General features: G+C 39.8%; 1 protein-coding gene and 1 pseudogene across 4 annotated transcripts in view; one reads left to right on the forward strand and one right to left on the reverse strand.

Annotated features, from left to right (window-relative positions):
* Window positions 1-19,362, forward strand: part of USP48 (ubiquitin specific peptidase 48) — a 93,528-nt gene that overhangs the window by 28,557 nt on the left and 45,609 nt on the right. Inside the window, exons 2-10 of one of the 4 annotated variants that reach the window (XM_025855974.2) lie at window positions 422-542; window positions 1,520-1,676; window positions 5,033-5,160; window positions 5,940-6,064; window positions 6,561-6,669; window positions 8,777-8,910; window positions 9,596-9,678; window positions 14,616-14,795; window positions 19,024-19,149. In XM_025855974.2, the coding sequence (XP_025711759.1) occupies window positions 422-542; window positions 1,520-1,676; window positions 5,033-5,160; window positions 5,940-6,064; window positions 6,561-6,669; window positions 8,777-8,910; window positions 9,596-9,678; window positions 14,616-14,795; window positions 19,024-19,149 (1,163 nt within the window). Of the gene's footprint in view, window positions 1-421; window positions 543-1,519; window positions 1,677-5,032; window positions 5,161-5,939; window positions 6,065-6,560; window positions 6,670-8,776; window positions 8,911-9,595; window positions 9,679-14,615; window positions 14,796-19,020; window positions 19,150-19,362 lie in introns of all 4 variants that reach the window. The other 3 variants (XM_025855973.2, XM_025855976.2, XM_025855977.2) reach the window with 3 other exon arrangements.
* Window positions 2,865-3,321, reverse strand: LOC141374497 (large ribosomal subunit protein uL23 pseudogene; annotated as a pseudogene).

A 19,362-nucleotide genomic window follows, 5' to 3' on the forward strand; every position in this document is an offset into this window, starting at 1 on the left:
TTATTTGACAGAGACACAGCAAGAGAGGGAACACAAGCAGGGGGAGTGGGAGAGGGAGAAGCAGGCTTCCCACGGAGCAGGGAGCCGGACGCGGGGCTCGACCCTGGGACCCTGGGATCATGACCTGAGCCGAAGGCAGACGCTTAAGAACTGAGCCACCCAGGCACCCCTGTATGTGTAGTTTTGTTAGAGATTGCAGAAGTCCTCTCCCTGAAAGTCCCACTACCAGTTTGAATTCTCTCTGCAGTAAATGAGTTCTGTTTCCCCACAGCCTTAAATTGAGCGTGATGTTACATCTTCTCAGTTCTCCTAATTTTATAGATGAGAAATAGATGAAGTAATGGTATATCATTATAGTTTTAATCTGCATGTTTCTTATGGAACTATGGCATTTCTTAATCAAACAATAATTTTTTTGTAGACGAAACTGCAAAGGAAATCCGAATTGCTTGGTTGGTATTGGTGAGCATATTTGGTTAGGAGAAATAGATGAAAATAGTTTCCATAACATTGATGATCCCAACTGTGAGAGGAGGAAAAAGGTAAGCCGACCAATTTTAAGTGATCGCTATGGGGGTATTCCTCTAGGTTTTTGTTGTTTTGTTTTGCATCTGTGATCAGAAACTATTACTGATTTGGGGGAACCCCTGCAGCTTGAAGATAAGCAGTGGAACTTAAACTGCTTGAATTGGAACAATTCTTAATGGTATTGCTTTAAATCAGGTGGCCATGTAATCCAGCAAGCTTTTAGATGATAGTTGTAGTTTAAATGCTGATTCTTTGTTGGCTTTCATGTTGTTCGTTTTATTTTGAACTCGTTTTTAAAAACTTCTCTTTAAAGCAAGCGGTAAGTCAAGGAACCAAGCTCCCATAGTGATACTACCATGCTTTCTTGGGCTTGTATTTTTATATATTATAAGTATAACCGATAGTTTCACTTTTTTTAAAAACACATTAAGATTTTCTAACCAAAAAGCCTGGCGTTCACAAAATAGTCAGCTATATAGATATTTTGTGTATTAAGAAGAATGATTCTTTGTAAGTTCAGGAATCCTCATTCTTTGGAAGAAGGTGCAGCCAATTCTCCCTGCTTCATTTCTCCCTAATCTATAAGATAGAAAGGAACTCTTGTGGAAGTTATATTTTGTCATTCTCCTCAATGTGGACAGTTTAGGACTAGAGCAAATGAAAACCCTATGTACAGAGGTTCAGAATGGATTTGGCCTGGAGCCCGCTGCTTTAATCTGCCGCTTTAATTTTAGATGTAAGTGGCCAGAGAAGGCAGGCTCTTAGATGGGGGATGAGCTGTCCTAAGTCTTTCCCACTCCTGTAGCCAGCCGAGATGCGGCTTTCATGAAATTATGTCCTCCCGTGGCCAAGAGAGCCTTACGTGGTTATGCCATGTTGGTTGGGGTGGTGGTAACGAATTTTTGATCTGCAATTTAAAAATAATTGCTCTTACAATTTTTGTGTGTACAGGGAAATTGATTTTGTAATTGTAAATTTTGTATTTTTGTAGAACTCATTTGTGGGCCTCACTAACCTCGGCGCTACTTGTTACGTCAACACGTTTCTTCAAGTGTGGTTTCTGAACTTGGAGCTGCGGCAGGCGCTGTACTTGTGTCCGAGTACCTGTGGCGACTACGTGATGGGAGATGGTATCCCAGAAGGGAAAGGTTAGTGGGGTGGGGGTGGGGCCCACTCCCTTCACAGCAGATTGCCAGATGGAACACTTAGCAAATGCAAGAAACTAACTCCTGAGGGCTCGTCATGTGCCGGGCGTGTTGGGAGGTTCTTCGTAAACATTGTCAGGATTCAAAATCGTGTTCCCTTTTTTCTGTAAATTTATTATTTATGCACCGAAATGGCTCCTATTCAAGTGATGGAAGTCCATTTCATTATTCTTATATAGCTTACAGCTACAATTTCTTTATGTAATATGCCGTGATTGTAGCCCATTAATTTGTAGTGATTGATAAAAATCAGTCAGTAAAGCAGACAAGGTTACTCTTTTCCTTAGTTTGGGAGACTTAATATTTCATTGTGACCACAGAGGGTCTTTTGTTCTGATTCCCAAATACACCGACTTTGTTGATAGCCTCTAAAATTAAGGTCCTTGGCAAAATCAATCACCAATACCAGCTCCACTCATTTAGAGTGTTTTTAGACCAAATCGGTTTCAAACTGTTTCTACTGGAATTAGTTTCACGCACAGTGTGTGGATTATTATTCCTGATTGATACTACTTTCTATTTAGAGATTATTCTCTTTAAGATGGAACTTTTCATGGAACCAGATTTTTCTCTTTCTCAAAGCTGGGGGATGGAGGGCAGTGAATGTCTGAGGTTACGTAGGTCTGAGAACTCTTAAGTTGGGAACTTTGACTCATGCTCCCATCTGTAAATCCTTTGCTGTGTGTTTTTTGTTTTTTGTTTTTGCTTTTTTTTTTTTCAAAAAAGGAAACATGAAATTTAATTTAAAGGAAAAAAATCAAATTGTCAGAAAACAACAGAACAAATCAATTCCTGAAAAAAAACAGTTCTGCATCTTGGTGATCACATTTATTGAAAGGGTTGGAAAAAAATTAAAATGCCGTTTAGCTTAAGAATTTTTTTTTTTTAAAGATTTTATTTATTTGACAGAGAGAGACACAGCAAGGGAGGGAACACAAGCAGGGGGAGTGGGAGGGGGAGAAGCAGGCTTCCCGCTGAGCAGGGAGCCCAATGCGGGTCTCGATCCCAGGACCCTGAGATCATGACCTGAGCCGAAGGCAGACGCTTAACGACTGAGCCACCCAGGCGCCCTTATGTTGGTTTTTTTTTTTTTATGGTGAAAACATTTAGATTTAGCCAGCTGAACTCAGTTTAGATGATCCCGATTTTGTTGGCAACATCCAAAGTCAGGAGCCAGTCGAATGTATGCCACCTTCTCTCTATCAGGCCTGATCAGGGTGTTGACCTTGGCCACGTCAATATCGTAGAGCTTCTTCACAGCCCCTTTGATCTGGTGCTTGTTGGTCTTGATATCCACAGTGAACACAAGTGTGTTGTTGTCTTCTATTTTCTTCATTGCTGACTCAGTAGTCATGGAGAACTTGATGATGGCGCAGTGATCAAGCTTGTTTCTCCTGGGTGTGCTCTTTCGAGGATATTTGGACTGCCTTCGGAGACGCATTGTCTTGGGTTGTGACATGCAGATCTTTTTTTTTTTGTGACTGTGGATGCCTTTCAGCACCGCTTTCTTGGCCTTCAGAGCTTTTGCTTTGGCTTCGGCTTTGGGAGGGGCAGGGGCTTCCTTTTTAGCCTTCAGTGCCATCTTCGTGAAAGGATAGTAGCCAGCCAAGTGCCCCTGAATTGTTTTTATATCCTACAAGACAGACTTTTTTTTTAATTTTAATTTTTATTTTTATTTTTTAAAGATTTTGTTTATTTGACAGAGAGACACAGCGAGTGAGAGAGAACACAAGCAGGGGGAGCGGGAGAGGGAGAAGCAGGCCTCCTGCCGAGGAGGGAGCCCGATGCGGGGCTTGATCCCAGGACCCTGGAATCGACCTGAGCCGAAGGCAGACGCTTAACGACTGAGCCACCCAGGCGCCCCTTTTTTTTTTATTTTTAAAACATATACTACTGGAGGTTTTTTTGGAAGGGATTCTTTTTTTTTTTTTAATGATTTTATTTATTTATTTGACAGAGAGAGAGACAGCAAGAGAGGGAACACAAGCAGGGGGAGTGGGAGAGGGAGAAGCAGGCTTCCTGTGGAGCAGGTAGCCCGATGCGGGGCTTCCTCCCAGGACCCCGGGATCATGACCTGAGCCGAAGGCAGACGCTTAACGACTGAGCCACCCAGGTGCCCCTGGAAGGGATTCTTTTTAAGTTGAATTATAGTTGACAATATATTAGTTTCAGGTGTACAGCATAGTGATTTGACAATTACATGTTATGAAATGCTCACCAAGAATAGGGAATTATTAACAGGAAATTAGAATGGGGGGGAGTGGTAAGAATTAAAGAGGACTTGAAAAAATATAGGACTAGCAGATGTAGGGAGCAGCCACTACCCCCAAGGCAAAAAAGAACCCCCAGGGAGGACTCTCCACCCCCATTCCTCAGGCCTGAAATTTGGACCTCTGGAGAATGCCCTGTGCAGGCTCACTAGATGGCGGAGAAGTTGCTGAGCTGCTTCCTCAATAAGGGACCCCTGTTTGAAACTGTCTACAGGGAAATCCTGGGCCTCAGAAACCCCTATTAAGTCACCTGAGAGGATGCCTAAGAGGTCATTCCCATGGTGGTCATTCAAGAGGAAGTGCCTCACCAGAGACCGCCTACTTTGGCGGCTACCAGAGGAGGCGCTGCAGGAAGCTGCTGGATGCTGTTGGCTGCCCGGGCCCGGAGGGGCAGGCACAACTGAACCCTTCAGTGCCCTCTGCTGGCAAGACTTCACCTTGCGCAGCCTGGTAAAGGAGAGATGTTGGCGTAGCTGATCCGTTATCAGAGTGGGCAAAGCAGGGTAGTGACTGGCACAGAAGATAATGCTCAAGTCTTTTGGGGCTCTGGAGATCCACATTTCCTATTTAAAATACCTTCCCGACTCAATAAAACTTGCCACTCTAAAATTCTAGGATTTTAAAATATATTCATTCAAGTTTGAATCCTGTCACTTAATTTATGGCAAGTTTACATTAATGAGATTATATTAAAATATTTGGCCATCTTATATGAATGGTAAATATAGTCTGTGGTTTTTATATTGGACTGAACATTTCAGTGTGATTTGACACTAGAAAACTAGTCATGGTTGCTGTTGTAATGCACATACAACTCTTGCCTTTAGGGGACGTATATGGATAGCCATGGCTGCCTCATTACTTCCAAAACAAATAGGATTACCAATTTATTTCTATTAAAGTTTTAGAACTATAATAAAACACTAATGCTGTAAATGTACGGGTGCTTAATTATGTTCTTATGTAAAGAAGTACATATTGCAAAGAAAAGTTAGCAGTTTTCTAAAAACAACATATGTTTTTCAATAGATTATGAGCCTCAAACAATTTGTGAGCATCTTCAGTATTTGTTTGCCTTGTTGCAAAACAGTAATAGGCGATACATTGATCCATCGGGATTTGTTAAAGCCTTGGGCTTGGACACAGGGCAACAGCAGGTAAGAGCACCTAAGTTCTATGAATTTTTTTTAAAGATTTACTTATTTATTTGAGAGAGAGAGAAAGCTAGAGATAGCACAGTGAGGGGGTGAGAGGCAGAGGGAAAAGGAGAGAGAATCCTCAGACTGCCTGCTGAGAGCGGAGCCGATTCAGAGCCCAATTTCAGGGCCCTGAAATCATGACCTGAGCCAAAATCAAGAGCCGGAGGCTTAACAGACTTAGCTACCCAGGTGCCCCAGAACCTTTAAGTTTTTTTAAATATAAAAAGGTACCCAAATGTTCTTTTTTTTTTTTTTTAAGATTTTTATTTATTTATTGAGAGAGAGAGAATGGTAGAGAGCATGAGAGGGAGGAAGGTCAGGGAGAAGCAGACTCCCCGCTGAGCAGGGAGCCTGATGTGGGGACTTGATCCCGGGACTCCAGGATCATGACCTGAGCTGAAGGCAGTCGCTTAAACAACTGAGCCACCCAGGCGCCCCCCAGATGTTCTTTAGAATGTTTGTAGGAGGAAGTGAAGTGAAATGCTTTCTAAAAATTAACTTTTTTCTATTTTGAATTAGAGCATTTATTGAACTGTCCAGCATATTACACATTTTCCTTGATCCCATTTCTGAAAACTCATATGTGGGTACAAACTGATTCAACATAGCTCTAGTCCTTATTTGAAAATGCTAAGTTCAAAATAGAGATAGTTTCTGGAACATTTCACTTATTGCTGTTTGTATCAAAAGTCGAAAAGCAAGGTTTGATTTTTCTTTTTATTAACCCAAACTTGTAGGATGCCCAAGAATTTTCAAAACTCTTTATGTCTCTATTGGAAGACACTTTGTCTAAACAAAAGAATCCAGATGTGCGGAACATTGTCCAACAGCAGTTCTGTGGAGAATATGCTTATGTAACCGTGTAAGTGTGTTTCAGCTTTCCCACCATGCATTGTCTTCTAAGACTGTTAACTTAGCACGTTATCTGATTTTCAGTTAAGTTCCAAGTTACAGCTTTCATGGGCCATCATGGGGCCAGTAATATTTATAGTAATTCATTTCCATGGCAACATGTAAACAGCTGACGTGGTAAATGCAGCTGAAGCCCTTCAGATGTTGAGAGATGTGTGTGGTTGAGGGCTCACCATATACTTTATGGCTGTGGTGTGAGCTCAGAGAGGGAGATTGGAGTCGGTAGAATACTGAGAGTGAATGTAAAATGCCTCTTGAAATTTTTCCTAATCATAAACTACAGGCCTTACCGTTCACTTTGTTTTTTATTTTTAATATATAGTGTAAATAATTTCCATGAAAGAAAAGGTAATAAATGCTTCTTTCCATAGTTCTAGAGTGTAATAAAATGGAACTGGATTGTTTTCCCACTCTGACCTTAATTTTATCACTCTGTTTTATTATAGTTGCAATCAGTGTGGCAGAGAGTCTAAGCTTTTATCAAAGTTTTATGAACTGGAGTTAAATATCCAAGGCCACAAGCAATTAACAGATTGCATCTCAGAATTTTTGAAGGTATTCAAATTTTGGCATATATGTTGTTTCTACTCACTAACCGTTAAATACTATTCTGAGTAGTTTTTTGGTTTAATGGCTAAATTCATTATTAGCCTTTTCCACATATGACGTGTCTCTGTTTCTGTAATGATCTGCAAGAAACTATGTAAATTTTAAAGTGCTGAAGCAGGCTGTATGTTGAAGGGCTCCTTCAGTTATTTTACATGTAAAGTTATGTGTTAAAACTTGGATGATTAGGGGTGGTAGAGTGTTTAAGGAAATCTAAGCTCTACTATCATCCGATTAAATTGCCTTTTCATTTAAGGAGAACTACAAGGTGTGGAATGCAAATTTTTTTTTTTAAACACACTGGTCATTCTTCAGCCCTTCCACTCTGTATTTCTTCTTGTATGTAGATGCATGTGGAGGGAGGGGAGTGGCTCCCTTTCGTTCTGAGTTGAGAAAGCTGCTCAGGGAAACCTTTGTTACCAAGTGGGAACAAGCACATGGCATATTAGACGAGCTTATCCTAGTTTCCTTTCTTAAAATATTTTTGTACCTTTCTTCCTTTCTTAGCACAACTGTTAACCTGCTTCACATACTCATTTACTGAATTCATTCATGTAGATATTGTTTGTTTACTGTGTTTACACACCGAGTCAGTGGTTGGGGATAACCCCTAGTGGACAGAAACTGAGAACTTTTGCCTTGTAATGTTAGTGGTGTGGGGGCTGGGGATAACAGTAAAATATGTAGTGTGTCACCTAGAATAAGTACTACGGAGAAAAATAAACCTGGGAAGGGGGATGGAGAATGTGGTAGGGATGAAAGTGGGGTTGGTTGCAGTTAGAAATAAAATGATGGAAGGTGAAGGATTGAGCCATGGAGGAAATGGGAGGAAGTGCAGAGCTTGAGACAGGAATGTGCCTGGTAATTTGAGGGACAGCAAGGTCAGTGTGGCTGAAGTGGATAAGCAAGGGGAGAAAGATGTAGAGGTAACTGAGGATCATACCGATGGAGCCTGGTGGGCCTTGGCCAGAGGCTTGACTTTGAGTGTAGTGAGATGCCATCAGGGGATGGTAAGCATAGAATTAGGATCTGTTTGAACAGGACGGTTCTGGGTGCTGTCTTGAGAATTGGCTGAAGTTGGGCCTGGGCAGGCAAAGGAGTTGATGCTGGCTTCGACAAAGGGTCATCCGAAGAGGTGATAAGTAGTGTTTGGATTTTCAGTGTATTTTCCAAGTAGAGCTGATACAGTTTGCTGACTGGACATGGAGAGAAGGGGAGGAGTCAGGGATTACTAAGGTTTGGCCTGAGCGCCAGGTAGGGATGGGGTTGCCACAATTGCTCTGGGAAGGGCTGTGGGAGGAATAGGCTTGGGAGAGGGATTGGGAGTTTGCTTTGGGGTGTGTTAGATTTGAGATGTGTGGTTCAGGGTTTTTGGGGTGGGATAAAAGCAGGATTGAGAGAGACGAGGACCAAAGACACTGAGCCTTTGGACCTTCAGACACAGGAAACCAGGGAGGTTAGGGGGAGGTGGCAGCGAACGCTGGGGGCAGGACTGGCCAGTGAATTAAGAAGACATAACAGGAAAAATCCAAGAAGAAACCACTAAGCCATACCACTGAATTTCCCGAGATCTTTTAGCTTTATCTCATCAGCTTGATTCAGCAATTTTAACTGTGTATGTGTGTGTCTGTGTATGATTTTGTATATATGTAGTTTTGTATTCTGGTGCCCTATGTAATTTCCACCATTTTTCACAGTTCTTAAATTAATTTTGTTGCATCAAAGTACATATGATTTTTTTTTTTTCCTGTACAACCTACTTCCTTAGAATTCCCAGAAGTGGGATTGTCAGGACAAAGTATTTTTGAGAAGTACTTAAAAAAAAAATCATACATTTTGGAAAGAGGCACAATTTTAAATCACTGTATGCAAATTAATATTACTGCTCAGTAATGCCTTTTATCATGTGTCCTTCATTACTTAGAGTGACTTGATCTTCAGCAGGTTCGGGGGGCTGTCACTTAAAATGAAATTATGCTTTACATCAGATTTGATCACTTTTTAAAAATCTTTCCATCTTCTAATTTTTTTAAAGTACTGTCTTATTTCTGATCAGGAAGAAAAATTAGAAGGAGACAATCGATACTTTTGTGAAAACTGTCAAAGTAAACAGAATGCCACAAGGAAGATCAGACTCCTGAGCCTTCCCTGTACCCTGAACTTACAGCTGATGCGTTTTGTTTTTGACAGGTAAATATGTATGAGGAGCAGTGTTTGTTGCTCATTGTGGCCTAATGTGTACAGATTTTACCATAGACAGATAAAGTATTAGAATGCCGAAACTCTAGATTGTGTAGGTGGGACTTTCCATTTTGAAATGCCAATAATACCTGGTTTTCTCACAAAATTCTTAAGGAAGCCAGCCAATATCTGAGTGAGAACTAGAAAAGTAGGGAATCCTTATTTTTATTCTATTAATTCTAAACACTGCAAAGGAAAACAAACATATAGGTAAGAACTGAATTATCTTGATGTTCTGTATTTTTGAATAAGAACTGCATAAATTTCTACTTATTACACTCTTCCACCCTACCCGACTCCCATGGGAACATATCTTTGATTTTATAATTAAGATAAAGGCAATGTTTGCACATGGACATTACCTCTATGAAGCAGGAGCATCTGTGGCTCTCTTGTGATTATATTAAAACTTCCGAAAATTAGTTTGGAATCAACACTTAAAATTCATACTTTTAACCTATTCTTTTCCACCAATTATAAGACAGCATTATGTTGACTTCTAATCGTACAAGTTTTTGAGCAAGATTGCTGAGTGAAACCTACCTAGGTACCATTGAGTTTATTAAAATAGCTGGTAGAGCTTATACATTGTTTTATGATTGTTTTAAATATAATTAGCTTTCCTCTTGGTTAGGCAAACTGGACATAAGAAAAAGCTGAATACCTACATTGGCTTCTCAGAAATTTTGGATATGGAGCCTTATGTGGAACATAAAGGTAATATTTTTACCGAGCAGTGATAATTATAATGCCCAGAGACTGTAACTTGTGATCAGCTTGTGATGAATACAGGATAGCATTTTATAAGTATTCTTTGCTAACCTCTGTCTGGGAACAAAGGCTTTTTAGGCGAGCTGAGATGTTACTTCCATTTTCAATGAGTAAGTACACCACAGAAATTAGATGATTCATCAATGTCTACAAAAGAATAAAAAGGGGAGAAGGTATTTTACTGTCTGAACCCACACGTGGTCCCTTAGTGTCAGTATAATTCCTCATAAAATTCTGAGCTGCCTCCATTCATGTTTTTTTTAACTTTATCAAAAACTTTGGGTGGCATAATCCCAATATTTATGCTATAATTCTCCCTATCTGTGATGACTGATGAGTTCTAGGATGCTGTGACAAAGTATCAAGAAGAAATAATTTACTTTCTTTCCCTCTTGGTGGTCATCACCTTACCATACAGGGTGGTGCTCGATAGAGAAAAACATTTGGCCCTTTTGTTTTTCTTGCCCTGACTGGAAGGACTGCTTCCCTTCGTTTTCCAGATTGATCTTACTGTTTATTAAATTTTTAATAAATTATATCATAATTTTTGTCTCTTTCTATAAAAAGCTTCTGGAGGCGACTTACAATAAAAACAATCCCTAAAAACCTGTGGAAGAAACAATTGGGGAGGTTGGGGAACAATATTAAGTGTTTAAGCTTTAAAATGTGTGATGCTCTGTCAATGCTGTGGTTTAAAATTTGCACTCGGTGGAGGAGGAAACAGCTGGAGACTTTGCTCCTGGACTTGGCTATTACTGTAGTTGATGGAATGAATAAACTGTAGTTCACTTGTGTAGGGATTTGTTTCCTGCCTACACTGTCAGGTAATTGTTTGAAGTTAGAGATGTCTGATAGCTTAGTGATGTCCCAGGGGACAGAAGCTTAGATATAAAATTAGCACTTCCCTTGACTCCACTGTATGATTTTGAATAGTTTTTATTATTGTTACTAAACTTATGTATTTGTCCAATTTGTACTATGAGGAAAATAAGATGATTGTGAAGTAGACTTGGTAGGTCATAAAACCTGTAGAAATATTTAAATTTAGTGTTTGCTGACTAAATAATAAACTTTTATTTTTTATTTTTAAATAATTTTTAAAAATATTTTTAGAGAGAGAGCTTGCAACGGGTGGGAGAGGCAGAGGGAGGGGGACAGACATGGGGTTCATTCCGAAGATCCTGAGATCATGACCTGAGCCAGAATCAAGAGTCACATGCTCAACTGACTGAGCCACCTAGGCCCCCTAAGATTTTATTTTTAAGTAATCTCTACACCCAGTATAGGGTGGAGCATGCGATTCTTGATCTCAGGGCCATAAATTTGAGCCCCACATTGCGTGTGGAGCCTACTTAAAAAAAAAAAAAAAACCAAAACCACAAAAGGGGCACCTGGGTGGTCAGTCGGTTGAGCGTCTGCCTTTGGCTCAGGTCATGATCCCAGGATCCTGGGATAGAGCCCTGCATCGGGCTCCCTGCTCAGGGGGGAGTCTGCTTCTGCCTCTCTGGCCCTCCCCTTGGCTCATTCTCTCTCTTCTGTCTCTACTCTGTCTCTCAAATAAATAATTAATATCCTAAAAAATAAAAAACAAAAACACAAACCACCTGTAATTCTATCACCCAGGCCACCAGTATTTATATTTTCCTATATTCTAGCTGATACGTATCTGTACACACATATCCACATAAAAAGCTGAGAGAAGATAGATCTAAAAGATGCTCTTTATTTAAAAAAGGAGAATTCACTTGTTTCTTTAAATAGTGCACCTGCAGATCTACATAGATTTAGCACCTGACTGACTCTCTAATAACTGAACTTTTGCTGTATTTTGCGGGGGGGGGGGGGGGTTATTTTAAGTTTTTGGCAGGGAATTTTAGTATTCCTGTAGGTCACATTGAGATTTGGGGACTGAATAAAATCCACAGAATTTCAGAAGAAACCAATTATATTTAAATATAGTTAGCAAAACATTAAGACAACATGATGATCCAAATAATATAGGTGCACATTAAAGAACAGGTTCCACTGGCTGTTTAAAACTACCAGAATTCTGAAGTTGATAGTATAAAGAATCGATGAGTATAAATTTAGGTGAAGAGTCGTGTTGTGATAGGAAAATTTTTGTGTTGTGTCTTGGTAATGCAGTCATGGTTACTGCTTCTACTTGTGTGGTTTATCATGATGATTTAATTTAGGGAATACTATAAGGAACAGGTATTGTTGGTGATTTTTCCTACTTGTCTGCTTCAGTGGTCTTGTCTTCACCCTCCCGCAGCCATCCATGGTGGGCAGACCCTCCCTTGTCCTGCCACTGTCTGCACCATACATGTCGCTCTATCCGCTAATCCTTCCTTTTAATATAGAGTCCAAATACAAACGTGTGGGTTGCAGAATTCTCACAAAGTGGACATCTGTGTGAGCAACATCCAGCTCGAGAAATAACTTTCCCATGACTCCAAAGTCTCTTTTGTGCCCCTCCCAGTAACAGCCTCTCCCCCCCAATATCATAGGCACTAATCTGGCTTTTATGGCAGTCACTTCCTTAATTTTTATTAATGAATTTTTATTAATTAAAAAATTTTTATTTTTTTTGAAAGATTTTATTTATTTGACAGAGAGAGACACAGTAAGAGAGCGAGCACAAACAGGGGGAGTGGGAGAAGCAGGCTTCCCGCGGAGCAAGAAGCCCAATGGAGCAAGAAGCCCGATGCGGGGCTCGATCCCAGGACCCTGGGATCATGACCTGAGCCGAAGGCAGACGCTTAACGACTGAGCCACCCAGGCGCCCCCCCCATTGACGAAGTCTTGCAGTGTCTCTGTCTTCTGCTCCTTCATGTGGGTGGTGGTTGAAGGTAGCTGGAGAAAAACACCATCCTAGCTGTGTGTCTGTCTTCCTTTCAAGCTTTTTTTTTTTTGAGGAATTTCAAATTTATACCAAAAAATTGAATCCCTGTCTAGATCTTTTAACTGGATCAGTTAGTCCAGTTACCTTTAACGTAAATACTGATACTTCCTCTGATTCAAATCTGCATCACTTTTTATGGTTCTCTGTTACTTGAATAGATTTCCTTTTCTTTTCTTTTTTTTTTTTTTTAAGATTTTATTTATTTATTTGACGCGCTGAGGAGGGAGTCCGATGTGGGACTTGATCCCAGAACCCCAGGATCATGACCTGAGCCGAAGGCAAATGCTCAACTGGTTGACTGAGCTACCCAGGTGCCCCTGAATAGATAGATTTTCAAGCTTCTCATTTCTTGAAACGTAGAAAGCCTAGTTTTGTAAACCATGACTGACGTTGTTGGAATATTGTGCAGGCTTATTTTTGCTGTCTGGGTGGGTTCTTTTAATGTTGCCGTGTTTCTTCTGTACTTGGTTATCTTTGATTGCATGCTGGTTATTGCACATGGAAAAAAATTTTTTTAAGGTTTTGTTTATTTGAGGGGGGAAAGAGAGAGAGAATGAGCAGTGGGGAGGGGCAGAGGGAGAGAGAGAAGCAGACTCCCTGCTAAGCAGGAAGCCCTCTGCAGGGCTCCATCCCAGTACCTGAGCTGAGGGCAGACACTTGACCGACTGAGCCACCCAGGTGCCCATATCTTACTTAGTATTTTAAATTATTTTGAGCTGGAGTGGGTTAGGTAGGTGTTAATCTGTATTACTGAATCCCTCAGTGAGCTACAAGAATGCAGAGACTTTGCCCTTTTACTCAGCTGCTGTACCCTGTGTTCCTAAAAGCGTGCAGCATGTTTGTTTGTTGAATGAGTGATTGGCTCTGCCTTGCGACTCACTTCTTGCAGTTTGAAGAAAGTTACAGTGATGAAATCGTCAAGGATATTTACAACGATTTTTCTGCCACAAAGGTAGTAATTATTATTGTTTAACTGTTAATAAAATGCTCCTGCTTTAAATGACCATCGATATGGGAGTGGTTCGATATATTGTGGTACATTACAATAAATTTCAGAAGAACATTTAATGATGTAGAAAGATGTTAATGATTTGTTAGAAAAGCCTGCAGGTTTCAGTATTAATAGTGGTTATGTTTGTATTGTGGGACTGCTAATAAATTTTTTATTTGCTTTCTAATTTTAATGTGTAGAAGTGATGTTTTCCAGTACATACGTAGTTTCCTCTCTGTAATTGTTTTAAAAGATTTTTTTTCAAATTATATCTGAAAGTGTCAATATCGATTTGCTTGATATTTTGATGTATGGGTAAAGTCCACCACATGCATAATATATTGGCTGTGACTTGTTTTTGGTTATTTAGAGTGAAATAAATAGGAATTTAAAAATACGAAGAAATCTGAGTGCAGAATCATTCTAGATTTTTAATGTTTTCTCTCCTGGTTGTTTGCAGTTATCTTGGCCTACACCTATTTTGACAGCAATTTTTCTTAATGTCTTACCTCGAATTGTTCCTAAAACATTTTTCTTCTTTTTTTTTCTAGAAACAATAGCTTTTTAGTTTCACACTCCCATCTGGTTAGTTTGTGTAAATAATTTTGTAACAAGAATATGAACAGCTGATTCTTCGTAGGAATATAGCTCATCAGTTTGCAGAGGAGCAAAGTCTACAACAGAATAGCTTTGTAACCCTGGTCTGGGTGCCCAGGATGCCAGAGCTTTCTTTCCATCTGTATATTTTGCAGAGGAAACGGAGAGTTAATGCAACGAGCTGCTTAAGACATTTACATTATTTTGTAAAACTAGATTTTTTTTTTTTATCTTAGGTGACTTTTTTTTTTTGTTTTGTCTTGTTTTAGGTGACATGTTTTCAATTCTATCAGATGTGTAAACAATTTTAATCATTACAATTCAGACTCAGGATATAAGAAATACTGTTCTTCAAACTGTCTTTCACTTTTTCCCTTTCTCTTTCTCCAGGTGGGTCCTATGTGTATGAACTCAGTGCGGTCCTTATACACAGAGGAGTGAGCGCTTATTCTGGCCACTACATTGCCCACGTGAAAGATCCACAGTCCGGTGAATGGTATAAGTTTAATGATGAAGACATAGAAAAGATGGAGGGGAAGAAATTACAACTAGGGATTGAGGAAGATCTAGGTAAAACCTTTAAGTTGTGAGTGCCCTTTTAAAATATAAATTTTTTTCTTTTTTTCTTTTTTTAACTGGAAATCTTTTTGATAAATTCTTTCGGCCAAAGATTGGGTTCTGGGTTAGCAAAGATATTTCCGTTTCTTAAACACATGTAAAATCTCTGAACATCTTTTGTTAGAAATCCCTGAATTAAAAAAAAAAATTTTTTTTTCCCAGCAATGGTTTCTGCAGTGGTTTCAGTGCAGTTTGAAGGCAAATATTCAAGAACCAGCTTAATTGGGGGTCGGGGGGATGAAAGGGGAGCGGATAGCAAGTATTAATCCTAAACTGATGAACGGTGGATTTAACATAGTAGGATTCGTAGTCCTTTTCTTTGGGTTAGGAGATTTATGTTGGGGAAGTAACTCTAGCAGGGAACTCTGAGAACAGTGTATACTCCTTCCTGTTAAGTATCTTTTCCCATCCCCAAAATGTGAGCAATGCCTTTGGGGAGTAAGCTGCTTGTTGTTTTGTAGTGATGAGGTCTGCCATTGGGAGTACTTGGTGAATAGCTGTTGTCACATCCATGTTCTTGGGCCAGAATACCCACTTAACTCCCTACAGAAGTGAATAGTTCTTCCAGTAGGAGCCATCTCGGCTGAGTTTCTCATCACTTTATTACCGTGTTTGTCATTTTTGGGTGAGGTTTGGACTATGGAGTCTAAATAAGAGAAAAGGATTGGGAATAGGTGTGTCTCCTGCCACTGTTCTTTCTTAAGGAATCAAAGCCACTTTCCCAAGGTGTCAGGGAGGAGCATGGTTGATGGAGTTGGCTTTTGGATGTATATGGGGAATCTTCCACGGATGGTTAAGTGGGAACATGTTTTTGATTAAGTGAGACCATGGTTTTGTAATTTGGAGAGAGAGTTTCTATTTTTAAATCACATTTAGGGTATTATGCTAAGTGAAATAAATCAGTCAGAGAAAGACAATTATCATATGATCTCACTGATATGTGGAATTTGAGAAACAAGGCAGGGGATCATAGGGGAAGGGAGGAAAAAGTGAAACGAGGAAACCAGAGAGGGAGACAAACCATAAGAGGCTTTTAATCTCAGGAAACAAACTGATGGGTGCTGGAGTGGAGGGGGGTGGCAGGAATGGGGTGGCTGGGTGATGGGCATAGGGGAGGGTATGTGCTGTGGTGAGTGCTGTGAATTGTGTAAGACTGATGACCCACAGGCCCGTACCCCTGAAACAAATAATATAGTATGTTAATAATAATAAAAAATAGATAAAAAAGAAGATACTACAAAAAAAGTCACATTTAGGTGTTTATAGATATTCAGCTATGCACTCCCACTTTAATATTGAGGTATAAGGATATATATATTATGAGTATATATTATGAATATATATTTGCACATATATATGTGTGTGTATATATGGATATATATTACGAGAATCTGGGAACAAAATTGAGACGCAGCTTGAACTGTTATTTACTGAGGTTTATTTGATTTATCTAAATTTTAGTTAGAATTGTAGGATTAGAAGCATTGCTAACACTGTTTTATCTATCTTCAAATATAGATAGTCCTAAATTTTAAAATAGGTCAAGAGAAAGAGACTCCACCTTATCAGGATCCCATCCCAATGTTTTAATACCTCACTGCTGTATATAATGTACGTGGCAAATTTCATCTCTTGTTTTCTTTTTTATCAAAATTAGAAAATCCTTGGTATTCTATCATGAACTTGTTTGAGTTGTTTTATATTCCATCTCACACAAAGTATCTAGCATGTTGGGGCGCATGGGTGGCTCATTCGGTTGAGAGTGCAACTCCTGGTTTCAGCTTAGGTCATGATCTCAGGGTTGTGAGATGGAGCTCTGCATCGGGCTCTGGTCAGCGTGGAGTCTGCTTCTCTCTCTTCCTCCCCCTGGGTTCCTTCCCCTGTTGCCTCGTGTGTGCTCTCTCTCTCTCTCCCATAAATATATAAAATATTTTTTCAGAACATCAAACATGTTAAATCTTAATATGTTTAGTTAGAAATGCCCAACCTCCTCATTACTGTATACGCTCCTGACATTGTTAATTCCCTGTAATGGTGGTCTTCAAACATTTTGTCCTGTGTACTCTACAAGAATATTGAACAAATTTTTGTTCCCTGAATATTTTATTACTAAGATTTTATTTATTTGAGAGTGTGCGTGCACACGGCAAGCGCATGGAGAGAGGTACAGAGGGGGATGGAGAGGAAAAGGGAGAGAAGGCCAAGCAGGCTGTGCATGCAGCCCAACACAGGGCTCAGTCTCAAAACCCTGAGACTATGACCTGAGCTGAAACCAAGAATCAGTTGCTTAACTGACTGAGCCACACAGGTGCCCCTCCCTGAACATTTTGAAATCTGTTATTTTTATTTATTTATTTTTAAAGATTTTATTTATTTCTTTGACAGAGAGACACACAGCGAGAGAGGGAACACAAGCGGGGGGAGTGGGAGAAGGAGAAGCAGGTTTCCCGTGGAGCAGGGAGCCCGATGCGGGGCTCGATCCCAGGACCCCGGGATCATGACCTGAGCTCAACACAGCCGCTTAACCAACGCCGCCCAAAATCCGTTATTTTTTATCATAATTTTAAGTAGCTACAAATAATGTGATTTCTAACAAAAATAGTAAAACAGTAACATCCCTCTTTCAGTTGAGTCCAAATGAAATTAACATAGTACTAACTTTTCAGAGACACAGGGATGGGTCTTTCTTTAGAGCAGGACATTTTTAACCCTTACCCTTTCTCCCGTGGTAGTATTTACATTATAATTGACTGTATGGGATTTTTTCCTAGTGGAATCTACTTAAGATCTCTGTAACCATAAAATCTCTATAAATAGTTCAAAAGTTCTTTTGGATTGAGCTTTTTTTTTTTAAATTATAAATATCACCACATAATCCATCCATATAAGTATGTTAATAAATTTTTGAATTAAACACAAAGCAAAATTTTATTGTAAACATGTCTTGTAATGACATGGCTAAAACTTTTTAAATCTCTGTGTGAGAGGTTATATCTTTCTTCCATGAAGTGGGCAGATGACTGAGAAAGGAGAGGCAGGCAGAGACCATGAGTGGAACCGCAGTGTTGAGGCGGATTGATTTTAGAGAAGAACATAGTGAATTGAAAATCTGGTCATTGATTTCCCCATAACTAAGCAGGACCTTTTTGTTGTACGCCCCCCCTCACCGAAGATTACCCTGGGATACTCAGCACCATTTTTTTTTTTAAGATTTTATTTATTCTTTTGAGAGAGAGGGAGAGAGAGAGAGAGAGACAGAAACAGAGAGGACCCAAACAGGGGGAGAGGGAGAAGCAGACTCCCCACTGAGCAGGGAGCTCGATGCGGGACTTGGTCCCAGGACCTGGAGATCATGACCTGAGCCGAATGCAGACACTTAACCGACTGAGCCACCCAGGTGCCCCACTCAGCACCATTTCAAAGATCACGTTCATGTGATAGACTTGACTTTCAGAACACTTAATGTTTCTACTTGCTACTGAATTAACAGATATTAGTGGCTAATCTTTCTGCTCATTAGCATTTCATTTTAATGAACATGCCATTTTGTTAAATTTTTATTTTAGTTCCAACACCCGGTGCTCATCACACCAGCGCACTCCTTAATCCCTACCACCCACCCATTTAACCCATCAGCCTACCCACTCCTTCCTGGGAACCATCAGTTTGTTCGCTAAAATAATCTAGATTTATTTTTATAATCTAAGACCAACATTAAACTCATTGTAGTAGTACCTTTTCTGCTTCTAGGTTTTTCTTCATGAAAAATAGTACTTACCATCTTTTAAAAAATGGAATATGGTACACAAGGAGGATAGGGTAGTAAACCTGTTTAAATATTCAGACATCCAAAAGCATGCTGAATTTGTTTTGCCTTTTAGTGTTTTAGATCCCTGTTAAAGAATCTTAAGTGTGGGGGCGCCTGGTTGGATCAGTTGGTTGGGCATCATTGTGATCTCGACTCAGGTCTTGATTTCAGGGTCATCAGTTGAAGTCCTGGGTTGAGCTCCACACTGGGTGTCGACTTACTTACAAAATAAATGAAAAAATAATAAATATCTTGAATGTGTATTGTAGGAATTGTGTTCTGTGGCCCTCCTCCTGCCCCTCCCCTGCAAAAGCATGAGGACTGACCATCGGCATTCTAATTTAGTTACCTTTTATTTTTCCACCTCAGCAGAACCTTCTAAGTCCCAGACGCGTAAACCCAAGTGTGGCAAAGGAACTCACTGCTCTAGAAATGCATATATGTTGGTGTATAGACTACAAACTCAAGAAAAACCCACCACAACTGTTCAGGTACCAGGTGAGCAATTTTCCAAGATTACAGAAGGCAAGTACTATAGAATATCGTGCTCACAGATCAATGACAGGAAATTACTCCTTTATCAAGATAGGTTCATTGCATATGGTGTTTGTTGGTGAAAGTAGATATAATCACAAATTTGCTTTAAAGTAGTGAGTTTTGGGGCATCTCGGTGGCTCAGTTGGTTGGGCATCTGACTCGATTTCAGCTCAG

This window comes from Callorhinus ursinus, unplaced genomic scaffold (genome assembly GCF_003265705.2).
Source record: "Callorhinus ursinus isolate GAN/ISIS: 27379988/994484 unplaced genomic scaffold, GSC_fseal_2.0 scaffold18, whole genome shotgun sequence".
NCBI classification, from domain to species: Eukaryota; Metazoa; Chordata; class Mammalia; order Carnivora; family Otariidae; genus Callorhinus; species Callorhinus ursinus.